The 18,381-nt window shown below is 42.1% G+C and overlaps 1 protein-coding gene across 2 annotated transcripts in view; it reads left to right on the top strand.

Annotated features, from left to right (window-relative positions):
- ABCD2 (ATP binding cassette subfamily D member 2) overlaps positions 1 to 17,277 on the top strand; it is a 46,945-nt gene extending 29,668 nt beyond the window's left edge. For both annotated transcript variants that reach the window (XM_068166679.1, XM_068166672.1), the window contains exons 7-10: positions 2,629 to 2,774; positions 8,702 to 8,786; positions 9,496 to 9,621; positions 12,974 to 17,277. In XM_068166679.1, the coding sequence (XP_068022780.1) occupies positions 2,629 to 2,774; positions 8,702 to 8,786; positions 9,496 to 9,621; positions 12,974 to 13,184 (568 nt within the window). In that variant the 3' untranslated portion in view covers positions 13,185 to 17,277. The remainder of the gene's footprint in view (positions 1 to 2,628; positions 2,775 to 8,701; positions 8,787 to 9,495; positions 9,622 to 12,973) is intronic.
- Positions 17,278 to 18,381: the final 1,104 nt, after the last annotated feature.

The raw sequence follows: 18,381 nt of genomic DNA, 5'->3' as shown, positions 1-18,381 counted from the left end.
GTGTCTGGGCTCTGTCCCCCATTGGACAGAAAACACACCCAGAAGGCAATCCATCCCCACCCTATAAACCAACCACACAGATGCCTCTCTATTGTCAAGATGTGGAACCCCAATTGAGGTATCTCATGATAAGAAAGATGAAGTGTTCCCCGAGGGACATGAGTGGTTCCTATTAGGAGGGGGAAGGCAGAGCATGCACTCCCACCTCCTGGGACAGAGGTGTAACCATGAGCCATTCTTGCTCTCTGCTAGTTAATCAGTAATTCCTATTCTACTGCAGACTGAGGTTTTCTTTAGTTTTTACAGGCTAGGTGGGGAGAGCCATGCTTAGTATTACTGGTATGTTTAGATGGGAGGCTACAAGGAAAATACAGTTGTACCAGGAAGTGGTGCTAGTGACTCAGTAAACAGCACGGCAACAAGTATCCTGGCATGATGCATTGCCTTCCCAGATGTGCTGTAGGTTAAATCTCAGAGCTGCAAGTCATTAGAAGATCATACTTCACAGCAGTAAGGTATTATGCTCCAGACAAATTATATGATAGGTAACTCTGTCCTCGTTGCCCTTACCTGCAGCTTCACCTAAATTACACAAGTCTTATGCAGCGCCTGTTTTAAACTTTTCTGAGCCCAGGTGCACTTGCCGATTTCTGTGCCAGATGGCAGCAGCATGGAGCAAGTGAAGTCATTTCTACATGTGCAAGAAGTAAAGTTTAGGTGAAGAGTGCGATGGAAATGAAACATATTATTACTTTACAGAGTTACATAATGTTTAGAGTTGAGATTTTTGCAATATCCACATCAATGCACACTTGGCACTGGTGTTCATACAGCAGCCCAGAGCAGTTCTCTTCCCACAATAAGCAGAAAACAGAACAATGAGCAAAGAGGAGCCGCAGTGCTTGTATTTGACTTGTGGTTCTGATTTTGCTCCATCTGGGTGCCTGTCCATAGCTGGGAGACAACCAAATATTTGCAAGCAGTTCATATCCCCTACCTTTCCCACTCTCACCCAACTGGTGGTGAAAGTAGTTTAATTACAGGTGGGTACAGACAGTTCACCAGTACAGTACAACCAAAGGCATCTTGAATACGACTTTCAGTTTATGTTGCAGCTTTAATTACATAATCCTATATTTGTTGGATTATGAATTCCTTCAAATTACTCTGTGATGTGTTTTAGGGACTATTAGAATAACAGTGGGTAGATCCAAACCCTTCTGCAGAGACACTTGCAAGGGAGGGGAAGCAATCTGTTAAGGTATTATACATCTCTGTCAGAGAAAGCTTCTGCGTGGCTGAAGCCTGCTCACCACTCAGGTCCAGCGATTTGCAGGGGAGAAAACCTGATCCCTCATCAATGTGCTGTGAAGTTGTTGGAAGAAAATCTCAGTGGCAAGAGTAAGCTTCCTGGAAGATTCCTCATTGCTGGCCCAATTTTAAATGCTCCCCTCTGTCATCATCCCTTGGCACCATAGCTTTAATAAGACTAGCATTGTTTTGGCAAATGAACCCAGAGGGAGTTAGTGTAACTCTTCACACAGAAAGCAGGACAGAGTCTGGAGCCTGACAGCTCTGGCCTTCCCTTCCAAATTCATAATCTGACAAATCATAACCAGGGTGTTTTCAAGAGCTATGAGCAGTGTCTGTAGGATAGAATGGATATTTCTGCTTCACAAGAAATCCTTAAAACAAGAACAGCAATCTAGATACTCAGATAGATGTGTCATAGATTGCCTTTGCTTTCCTAGCCTGAGTGGCTTAGTATCTGTTAGAGATGTGTAAAATTCTCTTTTGAACTGCCTTTATTTAGAAACTAGGAGAATTTTGGGGGCCTGAGCTGTACCAATGGCTGGGCATAGTCTCATTATGGAGACTGCCCATGGCCATTGCAGGGACACAAATGTTAATTGAGGACTTTGGCTCCAAAGTAGAGGCAGCTTGTCTTAGTATGACAGATGGTATTACCTGGTCTGGGATTGTGGTGATTCAGAAGCTGCTCCACATACTAGTTCAGTCTTGTGCTTGGCAAAGGAAGGCTGATGCTGGAAGGATTAAGCTGATCAACTTCTCTCTTGTATGCTGTTTGGCAATTCAGAAGTGTTACACTGGCTTCTGGAGCCAGTTCCCAGTTCTGCAGTCCAGAGTACTAGTGTGCAAAGAAGACTTTCAGTGCCATCCTGCCTGATTCGGATGTCTTGTGCTGCACCATGGGAGTCTTTCCCAGTTTGAACTGCAAGATTTTTGTTACAATTTGCTTTTGGCATGTGAGTGTTTGATTGACTTTCTAAACCTCTAAGTGTACCAAATCTTGAATATAATATAGCTTCCCTGATTCCAAGTGAAGTGTTTAGAATAGGCTATGAAGTAGAAGGCTATTCTGCCTGATCTGTCATTTTGGTTTCATGCTAACACTACCCCTGTTGTTACCCTGTAATCAGCTGTTGTGGAAACAATACATTCTCCCTAGGGTAAACTCAGAAAAACGTTGACCCACAATGTACCCCCAGATAAATCCAGTTTTAGTAAGATGGTGTTTAAAGCATTAGGCTCTGCTCAGAGAGCATCAGCAAGATGTGCTTGCTTGGAGCCAGCTCCGATTACCGGTTTCTCTCTATTGCTTCTCAGGCCCTATATGTCCATTGGAACACTACGTGATCAAGTCATCTATCCAGACTCGGTGGAGGATATGCATGAGAAAGGCTACCAAGACCAAGATCTGGAGAATATCCTCCATGTGGTTCATCTGTACCACATAGTTCAAAGGGAGGGAGGTAAGTTGGATATCTTTGTAACAAGCTTTACAAAATCCATTCCTTGTGTGTGTGTCTTAGTGTGACTGACCTTTTCTTACTGAACTGGCAAAACTGAAACCAGACCTTTTGTGGTTGTGGGAGCTGTACAAACACATGGTTATTGCTCCTGGTGCTAGCAGAAAGAGAAGAGCTCAGTGCTCCTCTCCTCACAGTAAATTCATGCCCAGGCTGAACATCTGTTTTATGGTGTTGTGAGATCACTGACCTTCCTTCATTTTCTTAGAATGTCACTGACTGCATCAACTCAAAAGAATGTGAATGAAAAGGGAGTCAGGACCACATTCACATCCCTGGTTTGTGGGATCAGCAGGATGTGAGAAGGAGCATCTGACACCACACCACCAGGGTGAACATGTTAAAAATAACCAAATTACTCTGGCTGGCAGTAGAGTGTTGCTGTCTACCATTTGTTTAAGTTGATGTGTATTCTCAGCATTTTTTTATCATAAGAGTAAGGGACAGTGTGCATAAACTGGCATAGTAAATATCAAGATGCTAAATGTTCTCTTCTGTCTAAGGAATTAGAGCATTTCATGGCTTTTTTTCCCAAGCATAGCAATAATTTTTGTTCCCACCAGACAATAATCTCTAGTTTGAATTTAAACTCCATCATCATGCTTTTAAAACAAACATAAGGCAAAGTTGATAACATGTAGAGAGAAGGAGTATCTTCAGCCACCTCTAAGGAGCTGATATCGGGAGTGCTGGATGTACCTTGCCCCTCTGCCAGCTGTCAGTGCACCTTTTTGAGAGGATACTTTGGGTGCATTGCCTTGTGTGTGCTTGGTGTCTCCAAGGATCATTCTGACAATGGAGAGTAGCTCTTCAGCCACTGGGAATCCCAAGAAAATACCTACATTCCCATTCCTGGATGGCAGCCTGTTAACTCTGTTCAAAAGGCAGACTGTGTGTTTTATTTTTGAAGTTTGCAGGGATGCTCATCCAGTGGGTTTTCTGCACACTTTAGAGTGGGGAGTAGCAATCATTTACAGCAGCAATTGTGTATCTATAGATACTTCTCTACCTCACAATCCTGTTGATAGCTTCTTACCTTTCCATAGGTTGATGCTTCTTTGTTAAGAGTGTAGTAATGGCCCTCAAGCTGCAATAGGAAATAGGAATCTGCCATCGTTCTGATTTATGATATTATTCAGATCTAATGCTACGACACAAGGATTGAAAAAGTGGACAGAGAGCTAAACTCATTGACTAGAACAATTGCAGAGAAGGCCTCTAGTCTCTGCACAAACATTATAACTGTTCCCATACTATTTCTGAGTCACTTTACTCAGTGTGCATTGCAGAAGAACAAGCAGATGTGTTGGAATGGGGAGCTGGAGAAGGGGGAAGAGTTAAACTGCCAGTGGCAAGAAGCCACTGTAGAGCGTGTATTCATGGCCTGCTGGTATTTGTAGAAGCATGAAAAACACATGACCCTCAGTGGCCAAAACCATATCCCGGCAGTCTCTGAATGTACAGCATTGTGGTTTGTAACCATGCAGTAGGAGTGTGTAACTGATTATGGGGTAGTTACTGTGCTCCACATACAAGATGCTGTTGGCTAGGGTCAGTGTTCTGAATTGCCAAACTAAAAGCACAGGTGTGGATCAGTCTCAGTCTACTTTCTGTGCTAAAGAAAGTATTTCTTGCTGACCCCATTCTATCTCCTCTGCCTCCGAGACACGCACAATCTGTAAAAAAGTCTAGAGGACATTATTAATGTTCACCGGTGTCATATTGAAAGTCCACACTTTGCACACTGTGCAAAAGTCTACACAAAGAAATGTTTAAATAAAAAAAAGTCTTAGGCATTTTGTGATCTAAACTGACAGAAGCAGGCAAAGCCGGAAAACGGGGGCGAGATTACCACATACCAGGAAGTTTTTAGGACCATAATACGCTTACTTGTTCCCTGGTTTAGGGCATCTGCAGAAGACAATTGAAAAGGCAGGAACAGAAAGGAAATCCATGACACACGATTTGCCACATTACATAGATTTCATATGCTTACATTTTCTGTAGAGCTCTCCCAGTCTGGGACAAAGACTCCTCCTCGTGCTTTGAACCAGCAAAAAGTGAATGTGCCCAACTGAAATTTTTGCTTAGACATAGCTGGATTGTTTTCCATTCCAGTTTTTATTTTATTACTTCACTTAAAATCACATTTTTAATTAAAATTATTTCTATTAAAAATAGAACTTTTTGCATTGCAAAATAATGAAAAAAATCCATATAAAGCTTGTAGAACAAGGGATTTTCCCCAAACTGTCTTTTTCCTTTTTGCAAACTGCTTTGGTGATGGACAAACACTGACATTTTCCAACAGAAAAAATTTCTGCTGAAAAACTACTATCAAGTTTCTACTTCTGTATTATACATGCTTTTTGAAAAGGTGCTGCATCTGAAAGAATCAAATCTATGGAAGTATTTCTAGTTACTTAGATTCTTGTGGATCTGTGGTGTATATTCATGCTGCTGATGTCCTGTCCAAGCTGCTGGTGTCACGTCACATGAAAGGAGCTGTGAGTATGAGTAGCAGCATGCTTGGTGTGTGACCAGACCTGTCAGGTTGGGGCTGATGACATTACTGAACAAGTTCAACCTGTTTTTGGTTTCTCAGCACCCCAGATTATAATTATTCCTCATTATTTTGCACATTTGTCATACCTTTGGATCTTGTCCAGAGAACCATTGTGCTAGGCTACAGATAAACACACAGAGAAGCACATTTCCTCTCTCTGAGATATTCTCACTTGATCGTTTTAGCCCTGGATTTGCTTTTATAACCGGTACCAGCGGTAACTCTGAAGTGCTCTGCTGGCTTTTCCAGTGGCTCTGAAATCCTGCAGTGTCATGCTGAGCTAGGACTCATGCAATTGCTGGTCTTTTCATTCCTTCCTCAGCTAAAGATTGCCCTTGCGTATTCATCTTGCCCAGGGTCTTTTCAGTTTTGTCGACTGCGTGGGGGCATGCACTGTGAAAGAGGCCTCAATGTTAAAAATCTCAGCAGGTCTGCTCTCTCTGGCTGTAGTTTGCTGCAGTGGCCTTGCTTCTGTCGACAAGATGTCGGTCTGGAAAAGGAACTTTGCATCATGTCTTTTTATGGCAGCTAGATGCTTTGCAAGAATTCATGAGGATGAAGACTACCAGTGCTGCAGACACCAGATGTAACCCTTTTTCTGATTTCAGATTTAGCTTGCTTTTTTCTTCAGAGAACAGGTAAAAGGAATTATAAAAGAAGACATGCAAGACAATTAAATGCTGCTATTGTGAGGCTATCACTGGTTGCTTCCAACGGCTGCATGTTTCTACTGCTGTTTCCCTGTCCCAGCACAATTCCCATGCTCTTTGTCTTACGAGCTGCAAAAGGCATTTTTGTGACATACAGTGTTCATCACATCTACATCAGATCAAAGGCTATATGTAACAAGAAGCTGGGCACGAAGTTTGGACTCTGAAAGTCAGGATTATGTTTGTACCTACTGAGAGATTGGTGCTGCGTTCATGGTCAAGCCATTTAATTTCTTCATTTGTAAAGCACATGTAGCTATGGATGATGTAAGCCACCAACAGAACACAAATGACCTTTACTGGCCTGTGCAGTGTCAGCAGGAAGAGAAACAAGTAGGTTCATTATTGTTAATGCACAGTAGAGGGTGAGTTTATTGTGAATTACAACACCCAAGTGTTCAGAGGAGATTGTCCTGGCATTGGAAAAATATTTTTAAAAGGGATAATATTAAAATAGATCCTTCTTTATCTGTTGCTTGAGGCCTTCCAAGGGGCAAATAGGAAAGTACAGGGAAGGAGCTATGCAGAAAGAGACAAGATACACTTCTGATATTCAGTAAGAATGGAAGTTGAAGTGACCCCAGAGATGACTGTTGTATCCTGGTAAAGGGGTGTTAAATCTTACACTTTTAGAGAAAATAATATTGTTTTGCTGACATGATACTGCTGCTTCTTGAACATCATTCCTTTTTGTCTTTTAGTAAGTCTTTATAAACCAGCTGATCTTGAAGAAAATGTATGAGCACAGGCACTGCTTCACCAGCACATGTGCACACTCACCCACCCCCTAGCTCAGATCAAGATCCATGGGACTCATCTATATTCTCAGCTCTAAAATGAAGAATATAAGCAGCAGCCTGAATGTTGTCTTCAGAAGCATAATTGTTTCTATGGTTTTCATGAGGTCCATTCCCATCCCTTGCCCTTAGAACCCTTTGCCAAAGATGACTGCTCCAGGCATTTTACAGTCTTTTTGGGAGGCTGAAGGTGTTGGTGAAACATCATTCCAGCTCTTTGTGTGGTCCCAACACCAGGACTGCTCAGCAGCAGTAGCTTTTGTGCACCTGTTCACTTTGCCAAGTTCATCCAGAGGATGATTCAGTTAGTCATTACACAACTCAATCGTTGCTAGGAGACCACTTACAGAAAGCACTCTATATGCCCCCATGGGGGTACCCACTGAGACTGTTAAACAAGAATGTAAGGAAACAGGAAAAAACAATAGGATCACTAAAGATGATGTATTTCTGGTGTGTGCATGCCTGGTGTTCAAATCTAACTATACACACAAATGTTAAAAACCCATGACACTATATTTTACAAGTTTATGTAGAGAAAATTCTTGGAATTCAGTTGGTAGCATTATCAGTTCCTATTCAGTCACACATTCTCTCGTCAGATGCTTCACTGAGGTTTTGTTCAAACCTACCAAGCCTTGGTGTAGCACTAAGCATGGGCAGAGCACTTGCCAGCCTTCTGCACCTTCAGAGGCCCCACTTGTCTCACCTTTGATCAGGTGTCAGAAATGACACAGCACGCCCTCTTTGCTTGACCTTGCCTCTTTTATGGCAAATGCTTCTTTTAAGTTGGGTAGTGGACTTTCAGTTTTGAGATTATTTGGAAAGATGTTGTCTTACTCACTTGTCCCCACTTCAGCTGTCTGCCTCATGAATAGATGGCCTATTGAGAAAAATGTTTTATCATGTTTTCTTTACATTCACACTGTCCCTTTCCAAAACTTACCGCTTTTGCCACTCTGTCCATCTGGACTGTGTGATTGAAAACTTTTTTTCAGTAGGGTAATTTGGTGTTTGAAAATTTTCATTAGTGCGAATAGATCATGCTAGGGTACTCACAGAAACACCAGTCTGCCCTAAGATCACATATAAAATGCATCACTCTCCCATTGTGTGAAAATCATAGAATGCACCGGGTTGGGAAGGACCTTGGAATCAATTAGAGGCTGTGTGGAAAATTGAATAGCGTGGCTCATATCTAAACACAAGGTAGTGAGAGCTTGGATAAAAACCCCTCCTGCCTGTGTGCCATTTTGTGGCTTAGCTGCTTGTCTGTGTGCACAGAATGCATCCTGGTGTCTGCATCAGCGTTTCTGAGGTGTTTGCTAGCACTTGTTCTTTGTCTACAGCAGTGACTGGAGTCTGTCACTGCTCTTTATGGTTTTTAAACTTTGTTTCTTTGACTTTGTTTTTAAATTTCCACTCACACCTTTCAAGAAGGAATTTCAAAGTGTTCTGTAAAATAAACATTAAAGAATAAAAAGATGAGTTACACACAGATAACAGATGTTTTTTCAAGGAGATGGTAAGTAAAGTTTTTTGACAATACCTGCCTGACCAAGAAGGTTAAATTCCACTTTAAAAATTGACATATTTGGGACATTTTTCCAACTGAGTATCAGTGGAAATGTATTCAGGTATTTCAAAAGATCTGGTCCAGAACCCTGAACTGTCTTTTCTGCAGTGGAAATGCTCTTGATGAGCTTGGTTGCAGATTGCAGAGCTTTTGCAAGTGGAGCTGCATTTTCTTCATAAATTCACGTTTCCTGATGTTTTGTTTGCATTTTTTTTTAAAAGGCTGGGATGCCATCATGGATTGGAAAGATGTCTTATCAGGAGGAGAAAAACAAAGGATGGGCATGGCTCGGATGTTTTACCATAAGTAAGCATTCTGATTTGTTCTTTAAGTAGCATTTGAAAATGAGGAAGAATTTTGGAGGTTTCCTGTTGTAGTCTGAGCAGAAGTAGATCAATTTGCAGTACAGCTAAATGGTTGCATAAGACTGCAGACCTTGCTGTTGATTTGTATAAACTCTGCTTTTAGTTTGAGCAATGCTTGTTACTTAAGCTTTGCTTTTGGCAGCATAGTTTTCTGGATGTTTTTTCTTTAATGTCTCAGATCTTCCTGGCATCTGTCCCACAAATATCACAGGACTCTGATGGATTGTTGCAGAGGCTGTAGGAGTTTGAAAGCCAAGCTCTAAAACTTTGTGCGTTTGGAGGCTGCAAGTGTTGAAAGGCATCCCAGTCCACAGATAGCAGTACATAGAAAGTTTCTAAGCTGGCTGTAGCTACTGCATGACTTGCTGACAGGACAGAAAAAGGCTAGGTCAAACAAGAACACAGAAGGTAGGTCACTGTGTGCTCAGGTGGACCAGGAAGTTAGAACCCATTTTGCCTGGAAGCTGGCTCTGCACCTGAATAATGCTCAGAAATTTTATGTTGTTGCTGGCCAGCTTCCAGCTGTAGATGTGAGACAGCTGTCTGGCAGAAATGTCTCTCTCATTTCTGTTGTTCTCCCAATTTAACATCATACATGCAAATATTGTCCAAAACATAGAAGAGTAATGTTCTTTATCTGCTTTTGAAAGGCCGAAATATGCATTGCTGGATGAATGCACAAGTGCTGTAAGCATTGACGTTGAAGGAAAGATATTCCAAGCTGCAAAAGCTGCTGGGATATCCCTACTTTCTATAACACACAGACCTTCTCTTTGGTAAGTATGTACAGGGTCCTTGCTTGTAGCTTTCTGACCAGCAGTGAACTGACCTTTATTCTTTGTACTAGTTGTTTAACTTTGTACAGTTGTTAAATCAGTATCTACTACACTTTCTAAGATAACTTTTCTACAGTAATGGTGATGTAGATGCGTTTAGCATTGGGACTTTTTTTCATTCTTTGACATGTATTCATTTATATATTTTTTTAATATGTTTCATTTATTAACTACTAATAGCAACATGCAGATTAAAAGGTAATTAACTAGTTTGCCACACTGTAGCCACAACAGATACCACCAGATTATTCTGTAAAGGTTTGAGGAGAGGCTGAGGGAGCTGGGATTGTTTAGCCTGGAGAAGAGGAGGCTCAGGGGAGACCTCATTGCTGTCTACAACTACCTGAAGGGTGGTTGTAGCCAGGAGGGAGTTGGTCTCTTCTCTCAGGCAACTACTACCAGAACAAGAGGACTCAGTCTCAAGCTGTGCCAGGGGAAGTTTAGGCTCGAGGTGAGGAGAAAGTTCTTCACTGAGAGAGTTGTTGGCCATTGGAATGGGCTGCCCAGGGAGGTGGTGGAGTCACAATCCCTGGAGGGGTTCAGGAGAGGACTGGATGTGGCACTTGGTGTCATGGTCTAGTCATGAGGTCTGTGGTGACAGGTTGGACTTGATGATCTTTGAGGTCTCTTCCAACCTTGGTGATACTGTGATGGCGTGTTGAACAGTGCAGGGAGAAGATGGGAAACATGGCAAGCAGTTAAACTACTTTTTGTTCTTTTAAAGGAGTAACACATCTGGTATTTTAACTTAATTTGTGTCTTCTAGCTGCAGGGTTTGCAAGCTTTCAGAATTTGATTGTCTGTTTAAAAAAAAAAAAAAAAGGAATTCTGAGAAACATTCTGTGGGGGGGTTTGAAATTACCCCCAACATAAAATTGCCAGACCAGCTCAGCTGAAAGCATACAAAGCTGTATTTACAAGCACAACTACAATCTAGAAATATGGAATGCAATTAATATGTACAGAATATACAATATTTACATATATTTACAATTTATAGACAACACGAGAACCCCCCTGGACAAAATCAGGGGGCTGCTAGTAGCTTCCCCCTCCCTGTTCCCTTCCCTGCTGTACAAGGTAAAGGAGAAGAGCTGAGAGTAGCTGTTAGTACTTAACCACAAAAAAGAAGCAGTCACAGTCAGCAAGCCAGCAGAAGCACCAGTTAGTATCTGCTGGAGTGAAGGAAGTCAAAAAGAGAAAGAGTTAGTGTACAAAACTAACTTGACGTTAGATACCAGACCAATGGGATTGTTTAGACCTTATAATTAATTTCCTTTTTACATCCAGTGGTAATTTATTTACATTGTGTCACTTTATGTTCAAGATATGTGGAAAATTTCCTAGACACAGCCTAAAACTACCACACATTCTAATAAGGGGATGCCTCAAAGGAAATAAATGTAGTTACTAAATACATAAAGCAAGCAAGTACTTGATAGGACAGAATGGCATCAAGAAGGTGTAAGCTAACATTAGCAGACACTATCTGTTCTGAACTCCTTCATCTCTACAGTCATATTGTTTGCTTTTTTTAAAACTGATGACAAAAAGTCCATTACCCATCTGTTGCCTCAAAGGACAGAGATTGTCTCAATGTCTGCTTCTCTGAAAAAGAAGTTTCCTTAGCATTTCTCCTACCTCTCTGTAGATGATAACAGCAAAAATGTCTTTTAATTGGATGAGGGCCTAGTTCTTAAGAAAAATTCCATCAGTATTCTGATGGAAAAAATCCCCATCAGGCAGACATTTAATTTTTAAAATGAATTACACTGAAAAGTAGTATTTAAATTGTTTACAGTTCAACGTTATTTTAAACCCACTGTGTTTGAGAGCATCTCACCTCTAAATAGTGGTGATTCAGAGGTAAGTTATACAAAAGACCTTGTGAGAAAGACCTGGTTCATGTGCTCTTTCCCCACGTCCCGAGATTATATCAGGAAGTATTAGCTCTTTTAACCGAAACATTAGCTACTTTCCTAGACCACAACTACTGGACACTTCAATCACCTGTCCTAGCTCCCCAGTTTTTGGGGGTTTTCTTGGGAAGAAACTAGAGTGATAGGTTAAACATCTGGTGTCACAAAGAAGTGGTGAATAAAAGCCTGGAGTTGAATCTCTTTTGAGTCCCATGTGTTTATTAAACTGTAATGTTCCTTGGATGGTATTTGTAATGACTGTTTTATGATCTGTCTTATCTTCTGTAATTTATAATGATAAATTACACAGTCATACTAGTGGCTCTGAGGGAACTCTCTGCTTTTCCTCTTATACCTCCTGATAAATGTGTTGTCAGGTCTTGACAAACTCCACATGTTGCCCTTTGAATATTTTTGGTGCACACACCCTGACACTCACTGAACAATCTGCAATTCCCACAGAGATGTTTTCCTTTTGACCCCTTGCAAAGGGAATCATGTTTTCGGACTGGAGGTTTCTTAGCCAATATTATAAGATGCAGAAGAAGAAACTCCTTTTGCTGTCCCTGGAGGTGTTAGAAAAACTTGTAGACATTGCACTTCAGGATACAGTTTAATGGTCTGTGTGGTGTTAGGTGGATGGTTGGGTTCGATGATCTAAGAGGTCTTTTCCAACAGTTCCAGTTTTGTGATTCTATGCAACGTAGGGTAATTTGAACAAATCAGAATTTTGTCAGTACCATCAGGTGCACTGTGCTGCCTGGATGTGTTTTTTGCTAAGGAGGCAAAACATCTCACAGAAAGCAAGGTTAATAAAACTAACAATCCTATGGGAGTAGGGAGCCTTGTCTGCTTCTGCTGCTCAAGCTCCTTGAGAAAATGGAGCCTGATAGAGTTGTGTTGAAGGCAACTGTAACCATAAACAATGTTTCTAAGAAGGAGGCAGAAGGAGAGAGGCTGCCTTGTTGGCCAGGGACAGCAGATGGTGAGGTAACCCTCCATATCTCTTTCTGCCGCCTCCTTCCAGCATCACTGCAGATGAAGGCCTTGATGAACTTGACAGTGTGGGCTGCTGGAAGCAAGAACTACCCTAGCTGGGAAGCCCATGTTTGTGCTAATAGTTTATAGCTGACACCTCACTGCTGAATTTCACTAGGTGGCCTAGGAAGATCCTGGTGACAGGCTTTGAAATACCCAAATCCTGAATGTCCTGGGGTTATGAGTCACTGAAAAAGTCTTACCCAGTGATCCAAAGGTGGACAGTTCTGGACCCTGAGAGACACCGCTGAAAAGAAACACGGGCATCCAAATGTGCATGCAGAATGACCCACCTGTTCCACGAGCTGTTACTAACGTTTTGGTTTCTGCTGCAGGAAGTACCACACTCACTTGCTGCAGTTTGATGGACAAGGCGGCTGGCGTTTCGAGCAGCTGGACAATGCTGTCCGTTTATCACTGAGCGAGGAAAAACAGAGACTGGAATCCCAGCTTGCAGGAGTTCCTAAAATGCAGCAGAGACTGAATGAACTGTGTAAAATCTTGGGAGAAGACTCAGTGCTTAAAACAATGGACAAAGAGGAATAAATAATTTATGGTTTATGTTTTTAAAAGTATTTTTAAAAGCATTGCAAATCCAGCCATTATCCTCTGCATGCATTGTAATAGAGGCTTAGAGCATAGAGAAAAACAGCCAGCAGAAAATAATGCTCTGAATGCCCTGTAAGACTTTAGCATTTTAGTATTAAAGAAGAAAGTGGTTGAACTGTGAAAAGAAAATAAGCAAGTGCACAAAGTATAAGATTAGTCATTACAGCTTATGTTAATTCCTAGTGAAAGCCCAATTCACTGCAAAAAACTACCAACACAGTCAGGTTTTGTAGGTGAATTTTTGCTTGACAGTTGGCCTGCAGAATGTGCTCTTATACCAGGTCACTGTATGCATATGATGTGCCTGCTACGCAGAGCAAACCTGGCATGAAACTCAGGCATGGAGCACAATGGAGGCAGCATCTGGGTGAGTATGCAGATGCATGCAAAAATCTCATTTGAGTATAAGAAACATTCTTTCAGCCTATGTAAAGCCAAACTCTTATTCTACTACTGAATTGCATACACACCTTTACTGTATTTCCATAGGAAATAACATAATAGGCTGACAAGTCAACTGTCTGAGCAACTGCCCTCACGATGGAGAAGCAGAAATAGAGCTAAACATGTAATATACCTGTGCTGTACTTTATGCCATTATGCATAGCTGCAGAGGCTCTTTGCCTTTCGTGATACATCATTTCCTTTGGAGGATTATTTTTGTCCCCTGTTCAGTAACCTCTGGTGGGGAGGGGATGAAGCAGTGGGCCTGGCATCCAATGGCTTAGTTTTTGCTTGGCTAAGGCATTTATCTGCTCCATGGATGTGATCCAGCCAGTGTCTATTTCTGACACAGTTCCTCTGTTTGTAAAATCACAATATAAACATTTGTTTGTTCCATGAAGCACTTTGTGACATGAAGGATTGCAGGTGAGGAAAATGTCACTTTCTAACACTGAATTCTCAGGCATGGCTGTCCTGCCAAGTAAAATGCTCAGCAGTTATTAAAGTCTGTGAAAAGTCAGAGTATTTTTTAACCACTAATTAATATGCCTGCCATGTTTTGGTAGAGTGGATGAGCACTACTCTCCCTGTGAGCAAGTTCACCAGTTAATAGCTTTACTTTGAGATGCACCCATCTGCTTTTCAGTCCAGTAGGAATCTGGTCCCTAGTCAGAGGTGCTTTAAGCATAACCTCCTAAGACAGTGCTGGCCTGAGTGCCTTGCAAAACCTATTGAATTAGACATAAAGATGTGAATGGATTTAAGAGCTCCTGATCTACTCTCCCGATCTGCCAGTGCACAGTAAACAGCTTGGGAGTGAAGATCAGGAGGGGTAAGAGCCTTTGAAGCTGCACAGATGAGCCTTAGCAGAGATGTAGCAATCCTGAAGTTTGTTGATCCTTTTTTTCCTAGAAGTGTGATTCCTTAGAAGAGTTCTTTCTGGTGTGTTTAGTCTGAGAGGAGCAATGCATAAGCTGTTAATAACTGTTAAGAAAGGATAAATATTTTGGGGGTATTTGTGGAGCTGGGGATGTTTGAGCACCCTGAAGTTTATATAAACTTAACTTTTTCTGTTCACTTCAAGAACCAGAGGAAGGTGAATTAACTCCATCTGCCAAATCCCAGCCCACTTCAGTAAACATTAGACCATCATCCTTCTCAGTATGTGCTTGTATTGCTGCTTGGTATGGCACTTGCATCAGGAAGTGGAGTAAGTCTGCTCCCCATCCTGCTCCTTCAGAGTCTGTAGCTTGAAAGTAACCCTGTAACTTACCCTGGTGACAACAGTTTGTTCCTTTCTTTAGTTTTTTCTGTAGAGTCCCCTGGGACATCTCACTGACACAGAAAGGAATGATCCTGGGAACCTCTGAAAGGGATGAGAAATTAAGGTTCAAGATAACAAGATGTATTGTAAAGTACAGACTGGAGGTCACTGCTGTGGTGAATGAAGTGCATGCATTTCAGCTTGCAAGTGTCTCTACTTGTCCCTCTCCCTGAAGGCTAGCTTTCCCCTTCTCATCTTCAAAGTAAATTCAGAATTGCTAAAAAAATGTGTCAGCCAGGAATCTGTTTTCAGCATAAATGAGATTGATGATTTTAGAAGTTTGCACATTTCTTAGTTATTTTCTTCTAGGATGATGATGAATCAGGCATGCACCATATGCATGCCCTTGTCCCAGCTGCAGCATGTCCTTTTGCTAGTGCAAAGCACCTTTCCACAAAGCCTTTCCCAAGGCAAGAGCTGAGGTGGAGGAAAGGGCATTAATATTTCTTCCCCACACCTCTCATGTGGCGGAGAGTTAAACCAGTGTTGCCCAGTCCCTGAATCAAGAAGACATTGAAAAGTGCTGAGCAATTGCCCCAGTTTGGCATAGCTGCAGCTGTGGCCCCTCAACACTTGCAAACACCCCACAAAACTCTGCCATGGTGCTTGACTTGGGAGCCTTTATGGGCAATTGCAGCACCTGAAAACTGCTGTCCCACCCTGCAGAGACTAATAGTGGCCTCACGGCACAACACAAACACACCTATGAGGAAACCACATGTAGAAGAAGAAAGGGATGTTTGCTGCGTTTTTCTTTAACAAGATTATGCATAAAACGTACAAAGGATACACCCATTATTGATGACATTTCAATGAAAACTGAGATTGCACCAGGATCAAAGTAATAGCATTCTCCTCAAAATTTCATCTGTATTTCTTGGATCCAGTAGTAGTCTTAACCATTCCCATTCAGTAATGTAGCGTCAAATATCCTAGTGTTTCGCTCAGCTATTGATATTCCTGTAGGCATAACAGGAACATCAGAGCCTGGCATGAGGAGGAACCCTTCTTTAAACAGCAACTTTCTGAGTAATACCGAGCCAGTTTTAGAAATATTTTCTGTAGCAATGGCTCAATATTTTAAAGTTAGTTTTGTGGCAGGACAAGAAGCTGCTTTGGAGACTTTCTCTCCAAACATGAATTGTTCCAAGAGCTAATTAAGATGTGAGTCTCCAGTTCTGCTTTAACTCTGGTGAAATAGAAAGTATAAGCCAGTCCACTTTGTGTTGCTTTGGACCCAGACAGGAAAGCAGGAGCAGAAGTGCATGCTCACTGCTCAGGGAATAGCTAAGAGAGATGTTCTCTGGAGCCAAGTCATAGGGAACATTTGGCCCTTGTGATGTGAAAAGGTCAGAGCAGGGCACGATACCTTGGTACAGTGAAAACTGTTCATTCCCTTTGTAGTGTTCAAGAGCTGTGACCACCTGGGAGGCCAGGGAAGTGACTTTTTTGTCTTCCTTCTGCCTGTCATATCTAGCTGGAGCTAGCCAGATCCAGGTGGTTGTGTTACAGCATCTCTGCATTGAGGGCTGGATACTGCAGCATGCCCAGTGCACCTTGTGAGCATCCTCACATGACTTGGGGCAGACTGGACTTGCCTGGCTCTACATCTCAGAGGACTACAGGTTCTGAGCAAAATTCATACCAGTCTCAGACATGGAGTAACTGTACAAGAAAAACCTGAATTATCCACATCAGTTTGTTCAGATAATGCTGGGATTTTTTGCAAGAATCTTCAGAATGGGAAGACTAATTTTCTGTGTATGGGATTTCAGTATTTTAACCTAGGATGAGTTTGTTTTTCACTTAGTTTTGGGACCAGACTCATTCCTGCTTTAGACATAGAAGCTCTCCTTCTGCAGGGGTAGAAAACCCCACATGTCTTCTAAAGGGTTTTTTTTTAAACCAGTGATATTTGTATTTGAGTGAGGAATGAAGGACTTGGGTATTCAATGGCATATTTTAGGGAAAACAATTAAAATTACATCCTAAATCAAATGGTCACAACATGTGTGAATGGTAACAATGCATGTCAAAGTCAAGTTTGTGAGCCTGTGATCAGAGATTTCAATCATACATAGAATGAAATCCCCCTATAGAACTGTTCACAAAGCTTAAGAGAACTGAACTGCGAATCGAATGTGTCTTTCTTTTGTTTATGTTCAATATTAATGCCTTTTAAGAGCAGACAATTTATAAAGCAATAAATTATGCTTTACAGTTGTAATTTATTCCAACCTCAAATAAAATATGTTGTATTTACTTTTTGTTCACAGCATTCCTTATGAATCAGTCACAAAGCATTCAGGACCTACTTGTTTGTGCTCTGGGAGACCCTTCCTATCCCTCATTTCTGTGGTGGGGTAGAAAAGCTTGGGGTGGATGTTGTGTGTTGGCAAGCTGAATCTTGTGAGGATGGTGAGGTAGTATGTGCAGGACTTCCATCCCTAGAAAGATGGTGGAGCAGCTCATCCTGGAGGTCGTGTCTAACCACATGGAAGACAAGAAGGTTATCAGGAGTAGCCAACACGGATTTACCAAGAGGAGATCCTGTCTGACTAGTCTACTAGTATTGTATGAGACTATGACCAAATGGGTAGATGAAGGAAGAGAAGTGGATGTCATATATCTTGACTTCAGTAAAGCTTTTGATCCTGTCTCCCATAACATCCTCATAGAAAAGCTCAGATGTGGCAAAGATAGCTGGTCAGTGAGGTGGATTGCAAACTGGCTCAGCAACAGAGTTCAGAGGGTTGTCATCAGTGGCACAGAGTCAACTTAGAGGTCTGTGGCCAGCGGTGTTCCCCATGGATCAGTAATGGGGGGTTTAGAGTACCCTCAGCAAGTTTGCTGATGATACAAAACTGGGGAGGTGGCTGACACCCTGTCAGGCTGTGCAGCCATCCAACGAGATCTGGACAGGCTGGAGAGCTGGATGCAGGCAAACCTCATGAAGTTCAATAAGGACAAGTGCAGGGTCCTACATCTGGGGAGGAATAACAACAGGCACCAGTACAGGTTAGGGGTTGTCCTGCTGGAAAGCAGCTCCACGGACAAAGGCCTTGGAGTGCTGGTGGACAGCAAGTTTGCCATGGGACAGCAATGTGCCCTTGTGGCCAAGAGAGCCAATGGTATCCTGGGGAGCATCAAGAAGGGTGTGTCCAGCAAGTCTAGGGAAGTTCTTGTACCTCTCTACTCTGCCCTGGTGAGACCACACCTGGAATGCTGCATCCAGCTTTGGGCTCCCCAACTCAAGAAAGACAGAAAACTGCTGGAGAGAATCCAATGGAGAGCCACAAGTATGATTAGGGGACTTGAGCATCTCCCCTGTGAAAAGAGACTGAGATCCCTGGGGCGATTTAGTCT

The sequence above is a fragment of the Melanerpes formicivorus genome, unplaced genomic scaffold (genome assembly GCF_026170545.1).
Source record: "Melanerpes formicivorus ecotype bairdi unplaced genomic scaffold, bMelFor1.0.p_v2 SCAF_3, whole genome shotgun sequence".
Lineage (NCBI taxonomy): Eukaryota > Metazoa > Chordata > Aves > Piciformes > Picidae > Melanerpes > Melanerpes formicivorus.
The sequence above is the reverse complement of the archived record's forward strand: the minus strand, read 5'-3'. Positions and strand labels throughout refer to the sequence as shown.